The sequence below is a fragment of the Hydractinia symbiolongicarpus genome, chromosome 4, assembly GCF_029227915.1.
Source record: "Hydractinia symbiolongicarpus strain clone_291-10 chromosome 4, HSymV2.1, whole genome shotgun sequence".
NCBI lineage: Eukaryota > Metazoa > Cnidaria > Hydrozoa > Anthoathecata > Hydractiniidae > Hydractinia > Hydractinia symbiolongicarpus.
The window spans coordinates 11413945-11439232 of NC_079878.1; the positions used below are offsets into that span (position 1 = coordinate 11413945).

The following is a 25288-nucleotide window of genomic DNA, read 5'->3' on the forward strand; positions in this document are numbered from 1 at the left end:
TCACTTATTTATCACAATAAATTCATATCCCAGCGCCATGTTGTGTTTACGTTCAGAATGGGTTCCTGAACCAGAGTGGTAAGATAATCTACTAAACAGGCTACAGTATGTAAGATGTAACATTTTCCAGGCCAAAATATCACATGGAACAATTTTCAGTTGAGGAAAAACATAGGAGTTTCCTGCTGAAACTCTTACAGAATAAATCTTTGATTAACAATTAAAACAAATACCTATACAATCAGGTTTGAAGCTAGAAAACAAAGATTCTACAAAAAATTTAGCACTTATTTATAGAGGTGTGTTTTCCTTCAAATCATAATGGCTACCCTGTTTAAAAGTATCATACATTTGCTGACCAGCAGAATAATTTTCTTAAATATATAGTTACAAAATAGCTAAACTATTCTTGCATACAGGAACGCGTCAAAATACTGGATAAACCAATCATGGGCCAGCATTTAAACTTACGCAGTTATTATAAAATGGTGTACCCATGTCGTTTTTCTGGTCAAACCCTAAATTTAACACCAGATTTTTCAAGGAATTCTTTTTTTCTAGCTTACTGTCCATAGCTTTTTCCGATCAGACACAGATAAAATTTAAAGTTTTTTTTAAGAGTGGGTTTTTAAGAGTCATTTTGCTTGGATTTTGTACGAATTATAAATTTTTGAGATATGTAGTATTATATTTATATATATATATATTTCAAAAACCATAGAATAATTTACCTAGTAAGCTATAATTTTCCAAAAGCCTACAGTTTCTTTTGCAATATATCATTGGATTTAAATTAGAAATGTTTGTTCCCCAGAAATATGCTTTTAAAAGGTAATGAATGACCGATCTAACCGACCTATTTTCATCCTCCCATTTTCCCATGTTCTGTGTATAGTGATATGATGTTAGACATTAGTAGATTTTTTTATAAGCATAGCGTTTATAGCAATTGCAAGCTCAAATGTCTCAAAAAATAACCATAATGCTAAGCATACCTTAACAGCTCACTCAGTGCTTATGCCAAAAGTGATTTTTGAAGAGGGAAACCACAAATCAACTTTATTATTGAGAACAATGCAATGTAGACTTCAAAATACAAAATCAAAAATAAATATTCGATGAACAGATTTTAGACTCAACTTGCAATATTCTTAAGCATATATCAAGGTTCCACCAAAATTACCCCTATGTGTTCTATTTTTGCTAAGAAAAAAAACAGAAGAAATATAGGGAATACATCTTTTAAGGCAAAAAATTTTAGCATAATTAATTGTTGTGATTTTGTGAAAGTCATATTTAGATTTTATATCACAAAATGTTTGTATAATTTACTGTAAATAAAATTATCTTTGCTTTTTTGTGACATTCGTATTTTTTTGGAATATAAAGTAAAAACTCTTTAGAAATTCAACTTCTGACAACTTTTTCCCCAAAAATTAGCATTTCAAGACACACTAATTTGTTTGCTGTTTCAAAGCCTGACATGCAAAAAACAAGTGGCCTACAAACAGAATGTCAGTGAGGAGTTCCATCTCGCACATGTTAAATAGATTTAAATTTGTTGATGTTTAATTTTGTCTGATACTTTGTTAAAATCTTTAGACAGAATGATAAGAAAGGTTGCTTGTGAGATTCATTAAAAAAGCCATGTCTGCTCCAAAAAAGAGAATGAATACAACAGCATCTGCAAGGTTGCGGCAGGATTACATGCGAATCAAAAAGGATCCAGTTCCCTACGTGATTGGAGCAGAACCATTACCATCCAATATTTTAGAATGGTATGTTACATTTTGTTAGGATTAAATTGTTTGTAAAACAGATAAACTTGCTACAACAGGTACTGGTCTTACCCTCAGTGTACTTATGATCATTTTACTTTAGGCTAGAGCTGCATAAAATGACCCTTTTTTATATAATTTTAACTTTACTATCATTATAATTTATTCCAAAACTAGCAAAATGTATTGACAAATAGCTTAAAATTATATTATATATACTGTGTTCTGTTCCCAATATTAAATGGCATCTTTTTGTAACTTAATTGAAGCTTATCGTTGCAAAACTTTTAAAAAAAATCTTACCTTATTCAGAGAAACTTTCACGAGAGAAACTTTCGCAAATTTCGCGGTTTTTTACCTTTTTCGCGAGACAAAGCTTTTAAAAATAGCCATTCGTGAAAGTTTATTCAGTACAAACTTTCTTAATTGTTGATTAGCGAAATTTTATCCACTAAAATTTAAAAAAAATTGCTGGTTTTAAATGTTATTTCTTGACTTTCCCTCACTTGGCTCGCCCTCCTGATATAAAAAAGAGAAACATTGAAGTCTGTGCATGCTGGTTGGACGATTGCCTTTAAAACTACATAACAACAGCCAATGTTAAAGATATCATCATTTATGGATAGAAAGCCACTGGAATATACGACGCCATTGTACTTAGATTAAGCAAGCTACCGACGATAGATCCTTTCCATGATATTGATCCCTTGATCGATCAAGACCCCCCCTTTTTAGCTTTGATCTGGACGCTGTTTGTAGAATTGATAAAAAAGGAGTGGAGTGCTTATAGCCAAGTTACTGGCGAATAAGACAATGACCACGTTACATGGGAGCCGGAAGAAGACTAGGAGCCTAGAAATGTGTTTGATCTGTTTTGTGATTTTGACGATGAACCCAATTTGTAAATAGAAGTTTTTACATACCATTAGAAAGAAAATTACATCGTTAATGACACTTCGTCCTTTTTCTATCATAAGAAATATATAGGTCACCTTTTTTATAAGAACAAAAAATAAGTTTATAATCACAAATCGCGAAAAATTTATCTTGCCAAAACTTTCCAATTTCAGATTTCGCGAAAGTTTATCTCGCGAAAATTTTTCAATTTAAAGATTCACGAAAAATTTATCCAAAGAAATTGGCAAGTTTTTAGACTGACGAAAGTTTCTCTCGCAAAAGTTTCTCCAAATGAAGTAGATATTCTTAATTTAATTTACTGTCACATTTCTTTCTAGTACTGATTAAATTAATATGTGTTGAAAGGGTATATAACTAGTAAAGCAGGATCACTATAATCATGTGTTTAATGTGTCAGTCTTATCTGTGCCTAAAGTATTTTTATTTTTTTAATGTTTAGCATAGTGTATCAGAATGTCTTCAACGCATTAATTAGGGTTTTTAATTCTCCTACATTGCTAGTATAACTGAGCCCCCAGATAACTTTGAACCATTTGTTGAAAGCACATGATCCTATTATTTCAATCAGCATTTTAACCAATACACAATACAAGTTGAGAGCCTAACAAATGTCTTGATCAGATTGATTTAGCTGACGTCACATCATAATTATATTTCTGTTGTCATAATGCCTGTCTCCTTATGAAGTGGATTTTTCTAGGAGCCAACCAACTAGTTACAATGATGATACACAGGCACTGATAATGTTTTTAAATTTGTTTTAAATTATCTAAAACCTGATCGTATAAAGCTTAATGGTATATTTCAATCTTTATTTATCAAAATATGATACCTGTTTTACCACTCACCTGGGCAGGTTTAAATGTGTGAATTTGTTGTGTTTTTCGCACAAGTTGCAGTACTAACTAAGACACTAAGAAACTTTTATGTTGAACAACCACTTGTCTTGAACAACCACTTTTAAAAGATGTCAAAATGAGATCTTGTAAAAAACAAGAAGTTGGCGACAAAAAAGTCAGTAAAAATACTGGTAACATTTTAGTTGCTTTTTACATCTTCTTTCTGAATTTTCAGAAATTAGTTCTTGCCAAAATTGATTCCCCTACTTATTTGTCTGCTGTTTTCCGACACATTTGCTTCCAGTGCAGGAGGTCTTGGATTCAAACCCAACTTGAGTCATGCCAGAGACTATAAAAGTGTCATCTATTCTTTCTGCTTAGCGCTCAGCATAAGAATAGGATTGTTATCTTAAGTGGTTGTCTAGTTGAACGATTGCTGTACTTGCACGACTTTCGTAGCTCAAATGGGAGCTTTAAATGCACTATGACCCCTTTGAAGGACCCTCATTGATAGTAGTACCAATAGGAACTGAAGAGGTTATTCTGGGTAAATAATTTCAATAATAATAATAATAATAATAATAATAATAATAATCACTCACCGTCAACAAAAATCTTGTGCCAGGATGATTCCAACATTTTGCTATTTTTCCAGTGTTTCCCAACCAAGAAACAGTTTAAGTACCAACAAAATTGTATATAGTTTAGGAGTATATACAGTAGACATCCGTTAATTCGAATGCTGCCTAATTCGAATTTCTGTTATTTCGAACAAATTGCCAAGCCCCTTGAGTTTGGTTTAATAAAGTCTTATATTTGGAGCTGCTTAATTCGAACTCCGCTAATTCGAACATTTCGCTAATTCGAACAATTTTTTAGTCCCAAGGCTGCATTATGCTCGTTAATTCGAAATTTTATGTATTGATAAATAAAATTTTAAGGAAAAATAAAAAAAAAACGTTCTCATTTTTATTCCTTTTTATTGCATCAATGGTGGCAAAATTTCTTTCAATTTATCAATTAAATAGGCATTTCATATAAAATGAAGTTTATAAGGAATTTGGAGGCCTTGCCCATCGCCAAGCAAACAACGGCAAAAAATTTTGTTAAAAAGTTGTAGTGAAGTTGTAATAAAGTTATATTAGCATATTAAAATTCTTGTTTTTTCTGAACTTCCGATAATCCGAACATTCGTTAATTCGAACAAATAATTTAGTCCTTTGCGCGTTTGAATTAACGGACGTCTACTGTAGCTTAAATAAACAAATTATTTAAGGCATACATTTAGTAGGGCATGGGGATTGGAAATGGGTCCCTAGCATATACTGAACATTTTTGAGCATTTACGGTGAGTTAAAGAGCAAACTAATAATTGATAAGAATTTATTACAAATTATCCAATTTTTTTCAAAATACAATTTTTTTCAAAATACAACGTTTTTCAAAATACAACGTTTTTATCCTTAAAGGCATTTTTCTTTTTAACACACTAAAAAAAGGAAAATCAAAAATCCACCAAAGAATTTTCCGCAAGAAATAACATTAGGAAAAATGAATGGTCGTGTAAAGAAAGCCAGTAAAAACATTTGTCTGTAAAAATATTGCGCCAAAATTTAATTTCTTTTAATCACCTTTTTTAATGACAATTTTTAGGCATTATGTTATCAAAGGACCAGAAACATCACTTTACGAAGGGGGCTATTTTCATGGAAAACTTGTCTTCCCAAAAGATTTTCCATTCAAACCACCAAAAATTATTATGATTACACCGAATGGAAGATTCAAAACTCATACAAGGTATGTTATCCTCATTTCTCATGTGTTGATTGGCCAGACCCAATTTTTCAAATTTTTTTATATTTCTTGCTATGTTTAATAAGTTTTTCTAGTATTTATAAGCTGTAGTAATCACCTTCACTCTAACAGTTCTTTTGGTGTGATTTTAAGTGTATCTTTGTTACTTGTATATATGCTTATCTGGAAAACCATATATTGTCATTGTTTCTTTGTTATAGACTTTGTCTATCAATAAGTGACTTCCATCCAGATACGTGGAATCCAGCATGGTCTGTGGCTACTATCTTGACAGGATTGCTAAGTTTTATGGTATGGACTTTTGAAAGTATAGGTTTTTAATACTGTTTTCTTGTGCACATTGCTTAAGTGGTCATAATATTAGACTGTAATATAATGACAGATGTAATGTGCTAAATCATTTGAAATGATTTCGTTTCAAATGCATTCTTCGTTTTTAGCCCAAATTGCAAAAGTTAGGCCCACAAAAATTTTGAAAAGACTTCACTTAAAAAAGACTTTTCACGAGAATTAGTTCTTTTTTAATTTATTTTACTCTCGTATTTTTATTTGTGGGATAAAAAATTCCTTTACAACACTTTCGTTCTTATTTGCCTTAAGTTTCATGTAATAATCATTAACCTACTCTTTAAATGGATTAAAAATTATCTCGTTGTTGACATTTTAACGGTAACTCCATACGCAATTTTAAGACCTTGAAAAAATATTCAACTATCGCGAAAGTGGATTCTCGCAGAAATCATTGACATGGTCGTTTGCGAATGTTTTTTCCCTTGCATTTCGCGATTTTTTTTAATTTGCGAAAGTTTTTTTCGTAAAAGTTTTTTTACTTTAAAGTACATGATGCGTGTCAATTACAGTGTGTTATTGTTTTAGCTGGAAAAGTCGCCCACCCTAGGAAGCATAGAAACGACAGACTATCAGGTATGCAATTCTTTTTACATATAGTGGTCACATCTATTACCAGTGACATTATGAAAAAGTTTTGTTTCTTAAAAGCTGATTTTCTTGTTTGCATTTTTTCACATGGAGAACTAACTTTTAATAAAATAAATTCGTCCATTTCTCCCTGTTATGGGAAATGTCTTGCAGAAAAGTACAAATACAAAAAGTTTGTGGATCAAATTAAAAATACCTTGTTCAATTTTGTCTTTTACACAAATCATACTATTCAAGGCTACACGGATTGCAAGTCCACAATTATGACTTACAGCTTTTTTCCTCCTGATATAAATAAAAATCTCATCATATTATTAACATTTGTAAATTTAGTCTTGCTTTAAAATACGACTTTGAGGCGTTTTGCACTGCGATATTGGATCCAAGACCTTTTTTTAAGTAAGAAATTTAGAAGAAAACACTACTCTGGTTTCACTTTAAATTCGTAAAAACTAAACTTCGGGTGTTTTCTGATTTTCTGATTTTAAATTTAATATAGTCAAAAATTTCGTGCATTTGATTCTAACGTTCAATGTAAGTAAGCCATTTAATTGTATTAAAATTGCCACTGTAAGTCGGTTTTTTAGTTAACTATTTTTGTTTTCTGTTTTAGAAAAAACAATTTGCGATCAACAGTATAAATTATAATTTAAAAGATAAAACATTTTGCGAATTGTTTCCCGATATAGTCGAGGTAAGTTTTTAAAAGCTTTGCAAAAAAAAAAAAAAGCTTGCGAGCGCTTTACTCTCGAGTTTGAAGTTAATGGAAATCTTTTCCCCGTTTGAGAGAAAGAAGTTCAGAATAAAATCGCTGATGTAGACAAAAGAAACTTTGACTATGAAATTTTAAAAATAACTTTGTTTTTAAGGGTAGCCTTTTAAAAGAGGACGTAAAAGGAAACAAAAAAGGTGAAAAGATTTTTCAAGAAAAATGTGTTTCACAGTTCTTATTTATTGTTAGTTTAACAATGTTTCACGCAACAAATTGCTGATTTTTGTGTTTGTCAGAAAAATGTGAAAATAATTTATGAATTCAAAAATTTTGTTCATAAATTCAATGCTAGCTCAATGTAAAAAGGTCTTTACTTAACACTATCCACTTTTTCTGAATTTATTTTTATTGTGTGAATAAAATAGTGGTATAAAAGTAGTAGTATAACGTCAGTGTTTTGTTGCAGAATACGTAAAACGTATGGTACACGGTGCATTTTTTAAGGCGTATGCAACAAACAGATTGCATTGCCCCCCTCCCCCCATTAAAAAATTGCTCGTATTCCAGAAGTTTTAACAATTGAACTAATTTTTTTTCTTCGCCTGAGACCCAACTTCAGTCGACTAATTCTATAGGCATTTACAAGATATTCCTGACAAGATATTAACGATTTCTGGTTTCGCTTTTTATTTAGGAAATGAATAAAATACAAAAGCAACGTGAGGAGGAGCTCAATCCAGAGAATACTACCGGCTCTCCACAAACAGATCCATTATTAAGAGACGAATACGAGTCAAATGAGAATGATAGTTTTATAAACGGTAGCATGTTCACAAACCTCTGTGTGTTTATCGGTTTTGCACTGTTCGCACTCACTGTTAACTACGTTATAAAGACTGTCAATCCAGAAGATGGTGAAGTAGGATGATGTGTGTTTGCCTGGGTTGTTGTGTATTTACCCGAAATGATGTGTATTTCTCAATAAACCTTAAATATGATATCAGCAATGATTTACTAGCATTAAATATCCGGGGGTGGTATGACGCAATATGACAAGATTTATAACGTTGATTCCTATTTAAATTCTATATCATAAGTAAAGCCTGTAGCGAAATTGTCACGTGGTTGTTATTTTTTTGTTATAACCTGTGACGTCAGCTGATTTATCTGCTTTATGCTCATTTCGGTATGTTGGATGATGTACTCGCTATATACAATCCTCATTAGGTTTTGAATTAAAGTTATTTATTACTGAGCATTTTCGCGAAGGGCTTGTGAGAAATTATATGATACGTTGTAAGTTTAGAAGTTGTGTAGCTAAGTGATAAATAACTAGATATAAAAAGTCCAATTGTTTAACTTGTTATTTCATTACACCTCACCGTTCTTGATTTTATCTGCAGGTTTTAAAAAAATGAAAATTATTTAAGGTTTCCACTGAATCCGGAAAAAAATGGCTAATTTTTGAAAAAAACAAATAAAAAATGTTGAAAGCGACATACAAGACAGGGAGTGATTTTAAACCAAGAACATTTTCTGCAATCAGGTTACATGGGCACTCGCTGCCATTATCGTACGAAAGCCAACAAAGTTTGCACATTGTCATGATTTGCGACGGCAATTTGCGGCAATTTTGCTGAAACGAACACAGTGAATAGCGTCCACTTGAGTGATCGACTGTAACTGGCGGTAATTGGTCTGCCGCCATTTTTTAAAAATGTTTAGTGGCGTCTGCTACATGCAGGTTTTACGTATTTTCAACCGTATTCGTATTACTTGTTCAAGCTTATTACTAGTTACGCAAAACCTTATTTTTAATATGCTTCTAACGAGATCTTGATCTAAAATAAATCGTTAGTAAGAGACCTTTTTGTTCTTAAATGCTGTACTTATATATTACAGACGATATCAAGTAATCAACAACCATTTGATGGATAAAACATAATATTCTTAAACCTTTTGCCAGTCCTTAAAATAATATGAATTGAGACGCAACGATTTTTGCGAGAAAAAAAGCCTTGATATTTAAACATTAACTTTTCAAGAAACAATATATGATCTTTAAGTCCTTCGAAAAAATTGCTTTTGCTGTTTACTAGCTCGTTTTGTTTCCAAATCATCTTCACCTGCTAAAAGTTTATCAATATCATCACCATCGAAGCTGACACAATCGTGGTTATTACTGTCATCAAGCGGTTGACACTCCTGAATTGCAGAATCTTTGTCCATCAAAATCGATGACGAGCCAGCTGTATGAAATGGTGGAAGGTCAAACACACTACTATAGTTTAACGTTGGTAGAGGTACCAACTTGTTGTAAGGTTGTGGAGATTTCGGGAGCAACGTGAAGTAACTGATGTCATCAAATGATTTCATATCTTTAAGTCCGGTGATGTTGGTTTTATCTTTTTCACTATTATCTGCGCTCTGGCAATCAGGCTGATCTTCAGACAAGTCTGTTTGAACTTTGTCAACGTCTTTTCGCATTTCAGTAAGTCTTTCGGTTAAAAAAGAGGTGATTTTTTTCGTAGCATCAAGTTCAGGTTCTGTTTTTTGGTATGGCGAGAATTTTATTTCAACATTTGCAGACTTTGTTTCATTACCAGTCAAAGTTAAAATTGTGTTTTTTTCCTCAACCTTCGTCTCAATTTGATTGACAATACTTCCCGATGGAGATAAAGCTGCTAACTTTCCACACTGGTGTGGTAATGGCGTAGGAAGCAAAGTAAAACAGCCGTCTTCAGTAGACTTCAGATCTTTTATTTCAGTGTTATCTAAAACATCAATTGGTTTGTTTTAAAATATAAATAATCCTGGTAGTCTCACAAACACAAAATGTCCCTTTTAAAATTGTTTATTGCTAAAAACACTTACCTTTGTTTAATAAACCTAAGTCAGTCACTGTATTTTCTGCAACATCTTTCTTGCAACTAGTCTGTCCTTTTGGCATTTGCTTTCTCGCTTCGTTCAAATTCTTTCGTATTTCAATCAGTTGTTTGCTGCAATTGGAAACATTGTCTTCAGATTTGTCAGCTTCTATTGACGCCACCTTCTTTGCTTCTTTATGTTCTTTCTTAAAAACCATCTTGATTTGTTTCAAGTCTGCACTCAATTCTTCAATTCTCTTATTGGTAACATCAAGACATTCGTTCTTCGCAAGCAGTTTGGTCTCTAACTCTTTAATGGTCTTCATGCACCCTTTATTTTTATTTTCAACATTCTTTACCTTTTGACTTTCCTCTTGTAAGTCTTGTGATAACTGTTTTAAAGTAAATCCTTTGTTAAACTTCAGTGCTTGATCAGCTTCATTTAGCATGTTTCGATCTTCCAATGTTAAGCTATAGATCTCTTTTTCAGTATTCTTGAACTTTCCCTTTCGAGAGGCAAGCTCTTTTTCTAAATCTTCAACTTTTATGTTAACTGCTTTCAATCTTAACTCGAATCTTTCTCTTTGCTGTTTCATGTTATTTGTTAGTTGGGATAGTTCCTGTAATAACTCTTTTTCGCGTCCCTCTACAAGCTTCTTTTCTTGCTTGACCTCACACAATTCTTGTTCAACTTCTTTTAATCTTTTTAAATCTTCTTCGTGTTTAGAAGCTTTTTTAACTTCTTTATTGTATTTATCATTTAACTCGTCGAACTTCAATTGAAGATTTGCCTTGCTTTCAAACAAACTTTTTTTTTCATTCTCCATTTGAATAACATGATTGAAAAGGTGTTGTTTTTCTTCCTTTAACATTAGCGTAGCAGACAACGGTTCCTTAAGCTGTTTGTCATGACTTTTTAAACTTTTCCGAGTACCTCTCAATTCTTTCTCCTTTTGCGAAAGTTTTACAGCTCTCTCTTTTTCCTGACTTTTAGCTGGTCGTACAACGGTAGTTGTTTTGTAACTCTGAACAGTGTTTGAAAAAGAAATTGTTTCTTGGGGTAACTCGATCTCTTCGTTATTCTCTAGTTCTTCATTTCGCGTTTTATTTTCTAATTTCTCCACAAACTCACCAAGGTCTTTATTAGGCACTTTTTCATTTTTAGTAATTATTCCAATCTCGTTCTTCAGTGTTTCTGATTTTTGAGTAGGTGAGGAATCCAACGGGCATTCTTCCTTTTCATTCCTTACTGCGGGAAAGCTGCTAGTGTTATCGCGTTGTTGCGTCAGGAAGGTTTCTCTTTTATCCTCCGTTTTTTCAAATTTTAACTTATCTTTACCATCATCATCTGCTACGTGTGAAAAAGGATTTTCTTCTCTTTTAATGTGATTAAACTTCTGCTTTGCAGTTTTAAATTTATTCTTCGTTTCTATTTTTTCTTTTTGAGCATCTTTGACTTTTTCTAACTCTTTTATCTTCTGTTGTTTTGCGTTAAGTAAAGCTTTTATTTTGCGTAATTTTTGCTTATCCTTAGATCTTTCTTCTTGTAACTGCCTGGCCTCTCTTGTTGTATTGGCTAGTTCCTTCTGCAACATTCCGATTTCTAACGTCTGCCCATCAACACCGTCTAGGGTTTTTTCCTCCTCCCTGTCAAGTTGTTGACTCTCAAACCTTGTACAAGATGAGCACATACTTTCTGTACTTGAAAGAAACCATTTCCCCGTGCAGCTTTTCTTTAAATCGTTGATTTCGTTTTCTAAAACAACCATCCGTCTTTTTAGACTAAGAATTTCTGTTTCAGTAAATTTACTATTCTCTTCTATACTATTGTAAAAAGATCTTTGATCTGGGTTTATTTGTCGAGATAACAGATTGGTTAGAATCGGTAATTGTGACCTGATTGCTTTCAGATCTTCGTGTCTTCCCTCCTGATAAGAGTGATGGAAATTTCTCTCGTGTATTCTGAGATCAGCATCAGAGAAGAAAATAGGGCGTTCGTAACAGATGTTGCAAGTTCGCAGATTTTTTACGATAACAGATATTTCTCCATACTTGCTGTACATCTTGTGGAAGTTAAACTTCGCTTTACGATAACAATTTACGTAATGATCTTGCGCGTATTTGACGTCATATTATCAAGACTTATCGCATAAGTCTGGTTAGCTGTGTAAGATATGACGTCGAGTATGATATGACGCCGGTTGATGTGTGTTAGTTTCAAATGAAATTGGAATGTAGAAACTGATAGGTTGAAAAAAAGAAAGGACAAAATCATAAAAAGTATTATACACCAGTATATCGTAAAACTCAAAATTATCAGCTCCTTAGATTTGATTGACCCGCGTTAGAAAGTCTCTGACAGAATCGACTCAGCGCACATTAAAGAAAAGGCGCTAGTGCAAGAGGCATTAGAATAAAAGTTTCGTAGGATTATTTTTAATGAAGTTGCGTTAGATGAAATACGAAATCTCTAGATGTTTTGTTATTATTCGTTATTTTCTGATCTCTTAAAACAATGTTAAATTTTATTTCCGGTTTTTCTCATTTTCATTTTAAACAAATTTTTCGGTTCTGTTGCTTATTCGAGATGGTGATCATGCTCATGTTCTAAAAAAGGAAAAAGCCTTTACATGTAGCCGCAAACTAACATCTTAAACCACCATAAAAGTATAATAACCTACAAGAAAACGTCGAGGGTGGGACCACAAATCAATATGCAGACGATATTATTTATTAACATTGTAAGACTGTAAACATACAACCTACAATCAACAACTTGACTCAACGATTAGACAAGCTGAAGCAATGGTCGGCCACAAATAATCTTGCGTTCAATAACAGAAAAACAAAAATCATGCTTTTGTCAACCCCAAGAATGGCAAAACTTCACGACCTCATGAACCCCAACCATTCAACATTCCATGTCCACCACTCGGACCAACTGATCGAATGCATTACCGTTTACAGACTTTTTGGCATCCAGTTCGATCAAAATCTAACCCGGGAAACTCATATCAATAAACTCTCTCAATCAGTTTTTGCGAAACTATACGTTCTTCGCTATCTCCTTTGCACAGCAACATTTCGTTTGCGGAAGCAACTGGCAGAAGCCCTTCTAATTTCGAAAATTCAGTATTGCTGTTCATTGTTTTGGAACCTGCCACTATTCCAGCTGAAAAAACTTGATGAACTATTATGCAGAATTGCGTTTTTTGTAACGCGGAGATATTCCCCGCTCGAGGATGTATTACAACTTGGTTGGTTACCGATCCAGCAAAAAATACACTTTGAAATTTTAAGACTTGCCCACAAATCGATTCACCAGGATGAGTTTCCATCGTATTTGAAAGATTTCAAGTTGAGAATTGCTGTACGTGGAACTCGTAATGATGACGAAGTTCTCAATATCCTAACTTAACTTTTACCGACCGATAAAAAAATCCATAAGCAATACTTTATGCTTTGATTGATTCCTTCTGCTCTACTTAGTCTCAATTTTTGTTCATTTGCTCGATTGTTTTTGTTTATTTCTTAAGCCCGTCGATTAATAAATATATTTAATGTATGTATATTTTCATATTATATATTTTGGTGTATAATTATCTTTTTTATATGTTCTGGTCTTAATTCTCCGTCAGAATATTATATCGATGTCTCTCAATCCTTCGCCACTTTGAACTCTGCCAATCCTGTCTACAGTTTACAGTGTCTTTTTCTTTATAGAATAACTTATTTCTTTATTTAAATATTATTGTTATTTTAATAGGACGAATAGCCATTGTATAATATGGAAGTGCCTGAAAGACAGTTAATAATAAAAAATAAAATATAAAGATCTAAGGATTTTATATTTGCGTTGAAACACAGATCTGTAAGATCTCGGCGTCACAATGCAGTTGCCTCAAAGAAACCTTTCTAACGTCATTCGAATTTTTATCTATAAAAACGCGCTGCAATGTTAAAAACCGTTGCAAAATCTATAACACATTGGTTGATCTAACAAACATAAAACACACACATAAAAAAGACACATTTAAAGATGGCTTCAAACGTAAAGAGCGCATACAACCGTTTCCCAGCTGACGAAGACTTTCCTGATCTTAGCAAACACAACAACTGGATGGCAAAATGCTTAACCAAAGATATTTACAAAAATCTTCGAGATAAGGTAACACCAAATGGATATACTCTTGACAATGTCATTCAAACAGGGGTTGACAATCCTGGCCATCCGTTTATTTACACCGTTGGGTGTGTAGCAGGCGATGAAGAAACTTACGACGTGTTTGCGGAATTGCTGGATCCAATAATCGAAAACCGTCACAGCGGGTACACCAAAGACAAGAAACATAAAACCGACATGAACCCAGCTAACTTGAAAGGTGGCCAGCTTGACTCCAATTATGTCTTTTCCTGCCGTGTACGCACTGGTAGAAGTATCAGAGGTTTTTGCCTTCCACCTCATTGCAACCGAGCTGAAAGGCGCGCAGTTGAAAAGATAACAGTAGATGCGCTGGCAAAGCTGACAGAAGATTTCAAAGGAAAATACTATCCTTTGGTAACCATGACGGAAGAAGAACAAGATCAGTTAATAAACGATCATTTTCTTTTTGACAAACCTGTAAGTTAAAAAACATGAGTGGCGAAGTTATTTTGCCTAATGTTCAAAACCAGACAAAAAATATATTTGTGTTTACTTTTAGGTGTCGCCTCTACTTACGTGTGCTGGCATGGCACGGGACTGGCCTGATGCCCGTGGTATATGGCATAACGAAGCTAAAAACTTCCTCGTCTGGGTAAACGAAGAAGATCATACCCGAATGATTTCAATGGAAACAGGTGGTAACATGGCAGCTGTGTTCAAGCGTTTCTGTGATGGAATTAATAAAGTGGAATCTTTGATAAAATCCGATGGATACGAGTTTATGTGGAATGAGCATTTGGGTTACGTCTTGACGTGTCCCTCAAATCTGGGAACCGGCTTGAGAGGAGGTTTGTGTTGTTTTGTTAGTCAAATATAGCAGATAGTATTTGGTTTGTGTTTAGCCAGAAGGGACAACAAAATCGTTTATGGGTGTTTAAGGGTCCCATTTGAGCTACAGAAAGTCCGGAAATTTCTGCCCAATTAGACAACGAAGTCGAGCATTTAACGACCCAGCTAACGATCCACATTACACCAGGTTGCTTTTTCTTACTCTATCATCGAACATGCCATCATAACTTGTCCCTTTTTTTTCTTTTAGGTGTTCATGTGAAGTTGGTTAACATGGCAAAACACCCAAAGTTCGACGAAATACTTGACATACTTCGATTACAGGTAACACTTGACGCCTGAATTGTTTTTATAATCTCCTTATTACCTTAGATTTAAAGCAATATATCATCCGCTTCTATTCAACTTTAGAAACGAGGCACTGGGGGAGTTGATACGGCAGCCGAGGGTGGTGTGTTTGATATTTCAAATGCAGATCGCTTGGGGTTCTCTGAAGTCGAGTTGGTGCAAGGCGTTATTGATGGTGTAAGCCTCCTTATCGAGATGGAAAAACGTCTTGAGAAAGGAGAACAAATTGATGATTTAATACCAGCACAAAAGTAAACAACATTGCAACATTTGTATCTATATGTTATCTGATCAACAAATAAAACTGAATAAAATTTATGGTGTAATTTGTTACAGAAAGTCAAATTGAATTTTTAGCTTTCTTAAGGGACTTCTGTATACGTTCGATTTCTTCATCTAAATGCTCCATATCCCTTTGAAAGTCCGAGTTGTCATATGTCGCTAGAGTTGATAAAGTTTCAGTACCACTGTACATTGAATCGAATTTACTGGTTGCAAAGGTGGTGGAGGATAACGAGTTTGTTTTTGTCGTGTTTTCCAAAGTCACATCAGATGTTTCATTTGACGAACTTGGTTTTTGATCATATTTATAGTTCGTACTTCTCACGAATAATTTTACGATGTCTTCTTTATCGTTTGGTAGAATCCTTTTACTCGGTAAACGTTTAGCTTTTGCGTTTCTTTCGATTTCAATGTCTGCTATTAATGACGCCACAGATTGCTGCAAATCTCTGTAAAAAGCAAAAAAAAAACTTTGGAAAAATATTATTGGATAGAAATTCTCGCAAATTTCTACGACTACTTCATTTAAAATTTAATTATATGGCTTGTTACAAAGAGAAGCTTCAAAATCCTCGGATTTGTTCCTGATTCATGGAGACCACACATAAATGTAAATCATTCAAGGATAGTATTTTCCTGATTTTTCTATAACAAAATTGTTTAAAATTTTACAAAAATTCCAAGACTAAATATAATCCTTTGTTTCTTTTTAAATGCTTAGCAGAAATGGTTTAGTGGTAGCGCATTCGCCTTGCAATCAAAAGGTTCCAGGTTCAAGCCAGCCCTTAGTTGTCAGCCCATTTGGAGCCATCTACTGGCAGTAACGTAACGTAGTTTCAGTAAGATGAGAGGAAGAGTCAGCCGTTAAGATAGAATCCCCAAGAACGTTAAACTTTACCGTTGTTTACTTTTGGGGGAAATTTTATCTTAAACTTTTGGTGCTTTCTTAAACGATTTTAACATCTGAATTTACAAATATTTTAGCTTAACGTGACTGCTGTCGAGGAGAGACAACATTTTTCAGGACTACGAAGTCACTTTGCAGGACTACCATACACTTATCATAAACTTTTAATTTCACATAAGAAAATCAATAAGATAGCTGTAGAACAATCACCTATTAAGATTTGATAAGCGATCAATTTCTGCATCTTTTTGCTTTGCTGATAATTTCAATATGTTTAGTTCCTTCTCTTGTGTTTGTAAGCTCAAATGCAATTCTTCAGTTCGAGATTGCTCTTGTTGTATTTCTAAAAATATATAGTAAAAAAAATGTTGCATTAAGAACACAAGTGTTGTCAATTAAAATTGAGAATTTTACAAAATTAAATTTGGAAAAACTACTTTGCTGGAGGCTAGACTTCTCATTTAACCAAAGTTGATGATCTTCTAAGTATTTCAGATCCTTAAACAAGAAGATATTCATGCAATACAACTTCCACACAGATACAGCAAAAGAAATTTAGTAACGCATTCCAGCATATTTTCGTATCTAACTTAAACTTAGCGTTGCAACGTTTGTATGTTATTGTATAGCTAAAGAGAACATATCTAATTCAGCCGCTTTATTGTGACTCCTGTAAACTCCAATTAGCGACAGCCACGGAATGCCAAAATGATTGCTTTAAGGAAAGAATAGTTTATTGGAGGAAAAAAAAAGGAAAAAATCGTAAATTGCGGAACTAAAGTTTGCAAATTGTTGATACAATCATCAAAATGCGCCATTTAAAATTGCGAATGGAAGCAATGAGCCATAAATTTTTCCACAAAATCGCTTCATAATTTTTTTTCATCTTGGTCATTAAGATTTGTTTCTTTAAAAATTCCCTTTTATGCAAATAATTAACGTGTTTCCCCTGTAAATCTTCAAAAAACATAAATAACTTGTCTTTTTCTTAAAATTGCGGATTTTGGCCAAATTCGCAATCTTTAATTCCGCAATCTTTTCTTTCGCAATTCCAATTGTTGGTTCGCTTTATTTACCTTAAGAATAGGTAGGCGATGATGTTAAACAGTACAGAATATGCCCTTAGAAAATATTTTAAACTAAATGCATTCGGGAATTTGCGTACAGGCGAAAAGGTGTTCCGGTTACATCTAGGATTTTACACCAGACACAAAACAATAAAATCGGGATTCTGTTACGGAAAATAATGAAACCAGGAAACCGCATAAAAAGATCAGATAAATGAGAACTAACAGAAACTAACAGGAAATCGTTGGGAAAGTAACTTAAAGCAATCAAAAGTAGAATAGCTTCGCGATTAAACAAGTCCGTTTCTTCATCCATCTTGGTTATAAAATTACGACAATCTTCATTCGCTCTCGTACTTACCTTACTCGAGATTGATTGAAGTATCTTTTGATTTTCAACTTGTAAGTCTTCGCTCACCTGCAAAAAAAAGCATAATTTTTGTCAAACTTTACTACAACTATTTCCAAATTACGCGCCAAGGAGTTCATAGTCGTCTGACGCAAGGTGACATTTCTTACTAGCTAATGAGTTTGGCCACCAAAAAGAAGACAGTGACGTGTATTCCAATGATAAGACTGTTTCAAATCAGTGACATTTTTCACATAAAATTAGTATCCATCACCGTAAAACAGGTTTTTCTAGAAGAGTTCCCTTAAACCGCAGAAATGTAGTATTAGCGTCCGTCCGACAGAAATACTGGCATTTCAGGGTGTCTCTTTCATCGATAATTTCGAGCAACATAACTTTAAAAAAGAAATGTTTAGTATCTAACAGTTTCTTGACAACAAAAATTATGTATACCAACTTCGCAAACACAATATTTTAAATTACTCATCACAAAAGCCACAACTGAATAGAACTTAAAAACCGAGGTGTAGTTCGTGGAACACCAAAAACAGTCAAAAGTGACATTTTTTATACCGGTATTACGCATTTGTGTTAAAAACAAATCAATGCAATCATTTGATGCAGGAAAGAAAGCTATTTTTAAAAAATGGTACGGTGTTTTACGATTTGCCATTAAGGAGCTTTCCTGGTGTCTATTAGCAGCGTTTGAATTACACGAGACGTTTATCGGGGAGCAGTATGTAAAACGAAAGTGTAAAAAAGAAACCAGTAACTAAAAATAGGGAAATAACCTTGCACACGTCAGCAATCTGAGTGGTTAGCAATTTCTTTGTATTTTCTTCAAGCGTCAATTTATGCGTTAGCTCTTCAACATACTTCACCACTAATATAACATGAAATTAATAAATGGGCGCAAAACTAACAAACAAAAAAATATAGAAATAAAACAAACAAACAAACAAACAAACAAACAAACAAACGAACGAACGTGATTCTTTTACAACTTACGTTCATTTTTATCATCGTGTTGCTGTTCATTCAAACGTGCGTTTAACTCTTTGATTTTTTGGTTAGCCAAACGAAGTTTTCTTAAAAGGGAAAATAATACGTTAGTGTATAAAGATAAATAAACGTAGGCCAGGTACATACATTTTAGACTTTAAAAACGTGTACAATTTCTTTAAAAAAATTACGGTTTAGTTTTTAGTATTAAAAAGTTACCTTTGAAGGCAGTTTTTAGTATCTAAAAAACGTCCTACATAAGAACTGTACCAAATAAATCCAATTATTGGTTTTAATGTAATGAAATGTTATTACAAAGAAGTTTTAAACAACAACCATTTCTGTAATACGAAATACCTCTTCCATTTTGTTGCAAATTTTTTTAAAGCAAAACATTAGAGCAATGCACTTCCATAATTTACCAAGAATTCCTATGAACCGGCTCGTAATAAAAAGAGCATGAGTGAGAACATACATAAACACACACACAAAGAAGAGCAAACAATTAATTACCTTCTCAAATCTGCATTATCGACACGTAATGGTTGCAAAGCAAAATTGATTTCCGTTTGCACATCAATAGGTAGACTATTCATTGAGAATGGTAGCATCCCAACAGCATGGTCGATTTCTGTCAATAACCGGTTCACTTCTAAATCTCCTGCGTCAAGAAGAACACACATTCAAACAGGGTGTTCACTAAACTATTATTATTATTATTGAAATTATTTACCAAGGATAGCCTCTTCAGTCCCTATCAAGGAGGATCCTGCGAAGGGGGTCCTAGCGCATTTAAAGCTCCCATATGAGCTACGAAAGTCGTGCAAGCACAGAAAATGCTCAACTAGACAACCGCCTATGATATCAATCCTATTCTCATGCTGAGCGCTAAACAGAAAGGATGGACACTTTTATTGTCTCCAGACCACCACTCTTTATTTTCCTAACATTTTGGAGCTATATTTCTTTACTTTTTTCAGCTGTAATTATGTCGTACAGATATTTTGAGAAAACATTATTATTTCCTTAAAAAATGTTAATTTAGATAAGCATTTACACAAAGATAATACTATTCTTTAAAAACACATCTTAAATTTGCTGATGTTTTAAGGGGTGGGGAAATATAGTTCTGGTTGGTCATTTAAACCTAAATTACTGACATTTTCCCGACGCAGCAAAACAGTTGAAAACGTTCCTTACTGAAACTACAGACGATCTAAACTATATTTTATGTGCGCATTAAACTGACTTTTTAGCCGAAAGTTAGTCTCAAAATAGTAATTTTTGACTTTATATATTTTTCCCTCATAGCTATGCTCTGATTCGCAATAAAAAAAATTCACACAAAAAGTACTGAGTAAAAAAAAAATCCAATAAAGTTACTCCCTTAACATATGGCGTATTGACATCTTGATTAAAAAACTTACTTTTTTCACCAAGCAGTGCGTTTAGTTCTTTTAGCAAATAATTCAACGTAGTAAGGTGGATATTATTGGAAACTGAGCCGATCCCCAATTCTTTAGGTACCGTTCCCGCAGTCACTCCTGTTTTCTCGCGTTTTGGAGGAAGTTGATCGCTTAGCACATGCTCTGATTTTTGCTCTTCACTATCGTGATCACATCGCTTATATTGAGCGGCAGCCGGAGCAGAAACATCTAATGAGGCGTCACGAACCGTAAAGTTTTCTATCCTCATTCCAGGTGTGTCACCTCCAACGTTTTCTTTGTTACTTCTCTCGCACGCATGTTCATTTTCGTTGGGTGGATAGTTAAGACTTGGTACAACCTTGGTATCAGTATTTTTACTCTTGAAACTTGTCGGAAACACATTTTCAGTGGATTTACTAGGTATAGGAGTGACTTGCAGATCAGGGTTCGCAGGTCTGTCTTTTTGAAGTGTCAGCTTTTTCGCTATACTTGCCATTAGATTAGTTAGTTCTTTTATGCTGGTCTCATTATCGGATGTAGGAGTCATCTTTATATTTCTACTTCTATCATTCGCATCAGGTGGCACACTGTCTAGACCGTTGGAAGGTTGGATAACAAGTTGTCTCGGAGATTTCTCTACTACGTTATTTTGTGCTTGAAAATGGGGAGAAGAGTGTTTCGACGTGCTAAAATATCCTTCTGACTGTAGCAAGTTATTGCTCGTAGTATCATCTTTACTGCCAGACTGTTCACTGTCTTTAGCCTGTTGATTATGTTCTTGAAGTAGCGTACTATATGTATCCTAGAATATCAAAAATTGAAAGATTTTTTTTTTCGAAAAAGAATATGCAATATACTGCTCAAAAATCAAACAAAAAATTACGTTTTTATCTTTTATTTTATCAATGATATATTTTACCTTAATTTTGTTTTTATCCTGCGTTATTGATTGTAAATATTTTTGTAACTTTTCCCTTTCTTGTATTAACTCCTCCACAGTGTCATTTTCAGTGGCAGTAAACTGGCTGTCTCCATTCGACGCATTTAACAGTGGCGTGGAGGAGATTAACCGTTTGTTATAGGCTGGTTTGGTGTGATCAAGTCTTTTTTCTCTCTTACCTGAAGCAAATTTACAGATTTACTATTTACTTAAAATTTTGCACACTAAAATTTTTCCGCAATTTTTTTACATGTATGGAGTTGATATAATAGTTTTTAGTTTGGAGTTGATATAATAGTTTATTGAAATTATTTACCCAGGATAGCCTCTTCAGTTCCTATTGGTACTGCTTTCCAAGAGGGTTCTGTGAAGCGGGTCCTAGCGCATTTAAGGCTCCCATTTAGGCTACGAAAGTCGTGGGAGCACAGCAATCGCTCAACTAGACAACTGCCTAAGATATCAATCCTATTTTCATGCTGAGCGCTAAGCAGAAAGGACAGATTCACACTTTTATAGTCTCTGGCATTACTCGGCTGGGGTTTAAACCCAAGACCTCCCGCACTGGAAGCGAACGCTCTACCATAAGGGTACCAGTCGGTTTTAAAAAAAAAAACAAAAAAATGCATTTAAAAACAATTAAAAAAAACTATAGCTTTTTTAATATGGAATGACACCAAAAACATACATTATTCCACCAAAACATTTAAATTTTGATTGATCAATAGATTTTTAAAATTTACAGGACAAAACTGTAAAAATATTAGATTTGGACAATCCTTTATCCTAAGAAAGACTTAGTCTGTTAAAATTTAGCATCTGATTACAAATTTCCCTGATAGGGCAAAAAGAAAACTTAAAAACACAAGATATGTACATAACAATATGCTGTGTGATAAGATGCTTAAACTTAAAGCTCTAAACAAACTTCAATGAAACGACAAAGCACCAACCTTGTTGTTTTGCATGTGGAACTTGCGCTTTACCTGCCACTTTGATCTTACTACATCGTACATCTAAAAACATAAGTGTGTTGTCTACAATAAAGATAGGACACTTTTCGCAGGACCCTCATTGATAACAATGGAAATAAAAACTGAAGATACTCTCCTGTGTAAAATTTCGAAATAATTATAATTTTTTTTGTTAAATCTATAGACATACTGGGAGATGGATCCAGCATTACTGCAAGTAAGGAAGCACATCTATCTAAGCCATGATGAACTGAATCTACCTGAAGAGATAAACACAATCTAGTAAATGTATAAGATAAACGGATATGAACTTGAAGTGGCAGTGTATGGCAATTTGCTGTATTTGAAATCAGAAAGTTGTAGTTAAAAATCCATGGTGCACTTGAAATGTTGAAAACTTTATAATTTTAGGAGAATTTAGTAGAATTTAGGTTTCGGAGTCAAATTTAGGAAAAAGCACTAAAAAATTATAAAAATCATCAAAATATACAAACAAAAATAACTCCCAAATACCTTGTCACTGTCATTGCATTCCTTCTTTTTCTTTGGATTTTGATTTTTCACTTTCAGTGACACCCTTAAAAAAATGGACTTTTTTATCTTAAATGCAGGGTCAGTTTTTGCACACAACACATTAATTGAAACGAACTCAAAAACATTGTTTATGCTAAATATATTGGTACAGCAATAAAAATATAAGTGAATGAGTTGTGAAGCCTGTGAAAACATCTTAGTGAATTCACAAGAATATCCACAGAAATTGTTCTATCACTATGTACAAGTCTATCAACACGCAGTGAGCACTATAGAATGAAGATCTAAAAACAAATATTATTGTTCTTATTTGAGTAAAAAAAATAAAAAATAAAATAAGAAGATAAATAATTTATTAGACACTGCTGCAACATACTTCTTACTTGGAGGCAATCCTCTTGAAATTAATGACTGGCTTGATTTCTATGAGTATAATAATAAAGAACAGTTTGATTAGTTAAGATGAATGTTTGCTGCTCTTTATTAAAAAGTCCAATTAAAAGGTTAATAAAATTATTTCCTCTTCTTATTTAACCCTATTCATACTGAGCGTTTTGGGTGTTATACCATGTGAATGAGGTGGATTTATCCATCTAAAATAACTTTGCGATGGCTTAAGTAAGCTATTTTGATGAATCTTTGTAGGAATATAAGATTATTAAGATTATTACATGTTGGAACAAATTTGAAAGTTGATTTAAAGGAAACCCGAGGTACAAAATGATGTTGGAGTTTTATTATAGAGCTTAAAAAGTTAGTTAACAAGTCTTTTTAAATTTTTTAAAAAGCTCTTTTCGTTCTCAAGATATCCACATTTAAAGTATTTCAGATTTAATTATGCAGCAAATTTGGACATTTTCTTTCATCAGTAATTTTAGACCTGTTAAGGGATGTGCATTCAAACTTTATCCAACAACATTTTCTCGGGTTCCCTTTAACAACAATTCGATTTTTATGTTTCTGAGCATGTTTCTCAGTCGCTTTTAACTTTAGTTCAGTCTTGTACGTAATATGTGTTTTGTCATCAGGACAAATTATTATTAGAAATGTAAACAAAAATTCTACAGCTATATACTTATTTTTAATGAAGGAAAGAAATAGGAAGGGGCAGGTGAGTCAGGTGGCTTATTTTCAAACAGAGTTTTGTTATTTAAAAACATGTATATATATATGCCTTTTTTAGAAAAAAACTAGACTAACGGGAGATTACTAAAAATAATTTTAAGGGTATAAAACAGGAGATGGCTTCCCTAAAATTTAGAAAACAGCAGTCCTGTTTACAAATCTGGGAGTTAAGTAGTGATAGTTGGGCTGGCGTTATTAAAAAATAGGACAGAACACTATTGTCTGTGTTATCCCGCATCCTGACTTTTAATTTAATTTGAAAAAAACTTTTAATTCTTGTTGAGAAAAATATACAACAACAACAACAATAGAAAAAACATAATTTATACCTTCAAATTGTGTTTTGGAGGCATGTCACTAGAAAAATATTTAATACCTAAAATAATAAAATTTAAATTCAGCAAAAATAAAAAATGAAGGTAGGGCTAAACTATTGTAAATGACGAATTAAATGCCTGTGGGTTAGGGAAAAAGTTGTAAATAAGCACCCCTGCTCTTACAAGCCCCCCCCCCCTTCCCCCTTGGAAAAAGGGGCCGCTTATTCAGATCGGCACAAAAAACAATGTATAAAATATTACTGTTGTATTTCTTTCTTTTTTGTTTGTATTTCTGTTTTTTGTTCATAGAAATTATGAGAATAAAGTTTAAAAAATTTGCTTTTTTGAAAAAAAAATTAGGAGCGCCCCTGCTGAGTTAACTGCCCCTGTCAAGATGAAATTTTAAAATAAGTGCCCTGGGCACTTAATCTGCCATTTACGGTATAGAATTGTTTTAAAAATATTACTACTTATCTGTTCAGTCATTGCCATTGAATAATACAGATATCATGTCAAGAACAAGCGAGTTTACTTTAGGCTATGTTTCCACATCTGTCATCTATTATCATATATATATATACATGATAATAAATGTTTAAAAAAATGTTTGAGTTGATTCAGGTTTCTCCAGGCGTAATTTTAAGGTTTTTTTTGAAATCCCTGAAGTCGTTCGACAGACCCGTGGGAAATTTCGGGAAAGTGCAGGTGATTTCGGGGGGCAAACGCCAATTTTATTTGAAAAGTCGCCCGAACTCGCCTGTATATATGCGGGCGTTTGCGGCTTATCGGCACCCTCTTGTTTACCTCTGGATCCCCAAATGTATAATCTACATAACCTATAAAACAAACACTTCTAAAAGCAGCGTTTATTGGCAACGTTGGTTGTTTTGTCGCTTGTGGGTAGAATTCTAACAGGTTAGCTAACCTGGAGTTGTTCTCTCTGGAGAAGGTAAATGCGCATTGCTATTAATGTGTTTAAAAAAGAGGACTTTTCCAAGAAAAAACACTATTTCTTACACTGACAATATATTTTACCTGAATTAATTAGACGTTTAAAATATATTCCTTGACCACCACATTAACTACATTACATCACTTTTAAATTTTCCCGGCTAATCCACCATCTTTAATGTTTATGTTTTGGATTCGAACAAATAC

At 33.4% G+C, this 25288-nt stretch overlaps 4 protein-coding genes across 6 annotated transcripts; 2 read left to right on the forward strand and 2 right to left on the reverse strand.

Annotated features, from left to right (window-relative positions):
- Positions 1-1640: 1640 nt before the first annotated feature.
- LOC130641262 (ubiquitin-conjugating enzyme E2 J2-like) lies at positions 1641-8355 on the forward strand. Its single transcript, XM_057447997.1, has 6 exons — positions 1641-1778; positions 5189-5332; positions 5551-5641; positions 6227-6274; positions 6903-6983; positions 7696-8355. Exons 1-6 carry the CDS (start codon positions 1648-1650, stop codon positions 7927-7929), a joined length of 729 nt encoding a protein of 242 aa, XP_057303980.1. The 5' UTR covers positions 1641-1647; the 3' UTR covers positions 7930-8355.
- Positions 8356-9524: 1169 nt separating this feature from the next.
- Positions 9525-11491, reverse strand: LOC130641259 (golgin subfamily A member 6-like protein 24). The gene has a single exon (XM_057447993.1). The coding sequence runs from the start codon at positions 11461-11463 to the stop codon at positions 9862-9864; it is 1602 nt and encodes a 533-aa protein (XP_057303976.1). The 5' UTR covers positions 11464-11491; the 3' UTR covers positions 9525-9861.
- A 2364-nt stretch (positions 11492-13855) lies between these two features.
- On the forward strand, positions 13856-15523 carry LOC130641264 (creatine kinase, testis isozyme-like). Its single transcript, XM_057448001.1, has 4 exons — positions 13856-14489; positions 14572-14860; positions 15112-15185; positions 15273-15523. Exons 1-4 carry the CDS (start codon positions 13908-13910, stop codon positions 15462-15464), a joined length of 1137 nt encoding a protein of 378 aa, XP_057303984.1. The 5' UTR covers positions 13856-13907; the 3' UTR covers positions 15465-15523.
- Positions 15471-25265, reverse strand: LOC130641263 (coiled-coil domain-containing protein 14-like). Of its 3 annotated transcripts, XM_057447998.1 has the most exons (15): positions 25166-25265; positions 24143-24189; positions 23065-23111; positions 22668-22731; positions 22345-22414; positions 22134-22196; positions 21163-21362; positions 20244-21045; positions 19330-19477; positions 18823-18902; positions 18606-18697; positions 17827-17883; positions 16836-16896; positions 16609-16741; positions 15471-15940 (listed from the first exon to the last, which is right to left on the reverse strand). In XM_057447998.1, exons 2-15 carry the CDS (start codon positions 24164-24166, stop codon positions 15550-15552), a joined length of 2232 nt encoding a protein of 743 aa, XP_057303981.1. In that variant the 5' UTR covers positions 24167-24189; positions 25166-25265; the 3' UTR covers positions 15471-15549. The 3 variants fall into 3 exon arrangements, with proteins under 3 accessions (XP_057303981.1, XP_057303982.1, XP_057303983.1); XM_057447999.1 differs by lacking the exon at positions 24143-24189; XM_057448000.1 differs by lacking the exon at positions 24143-24189 and having other exon boundaries at positions 23072-23111; positions 25166-25222.
- Positions 25266-25288: the final 23 nt, after the last annotated feature.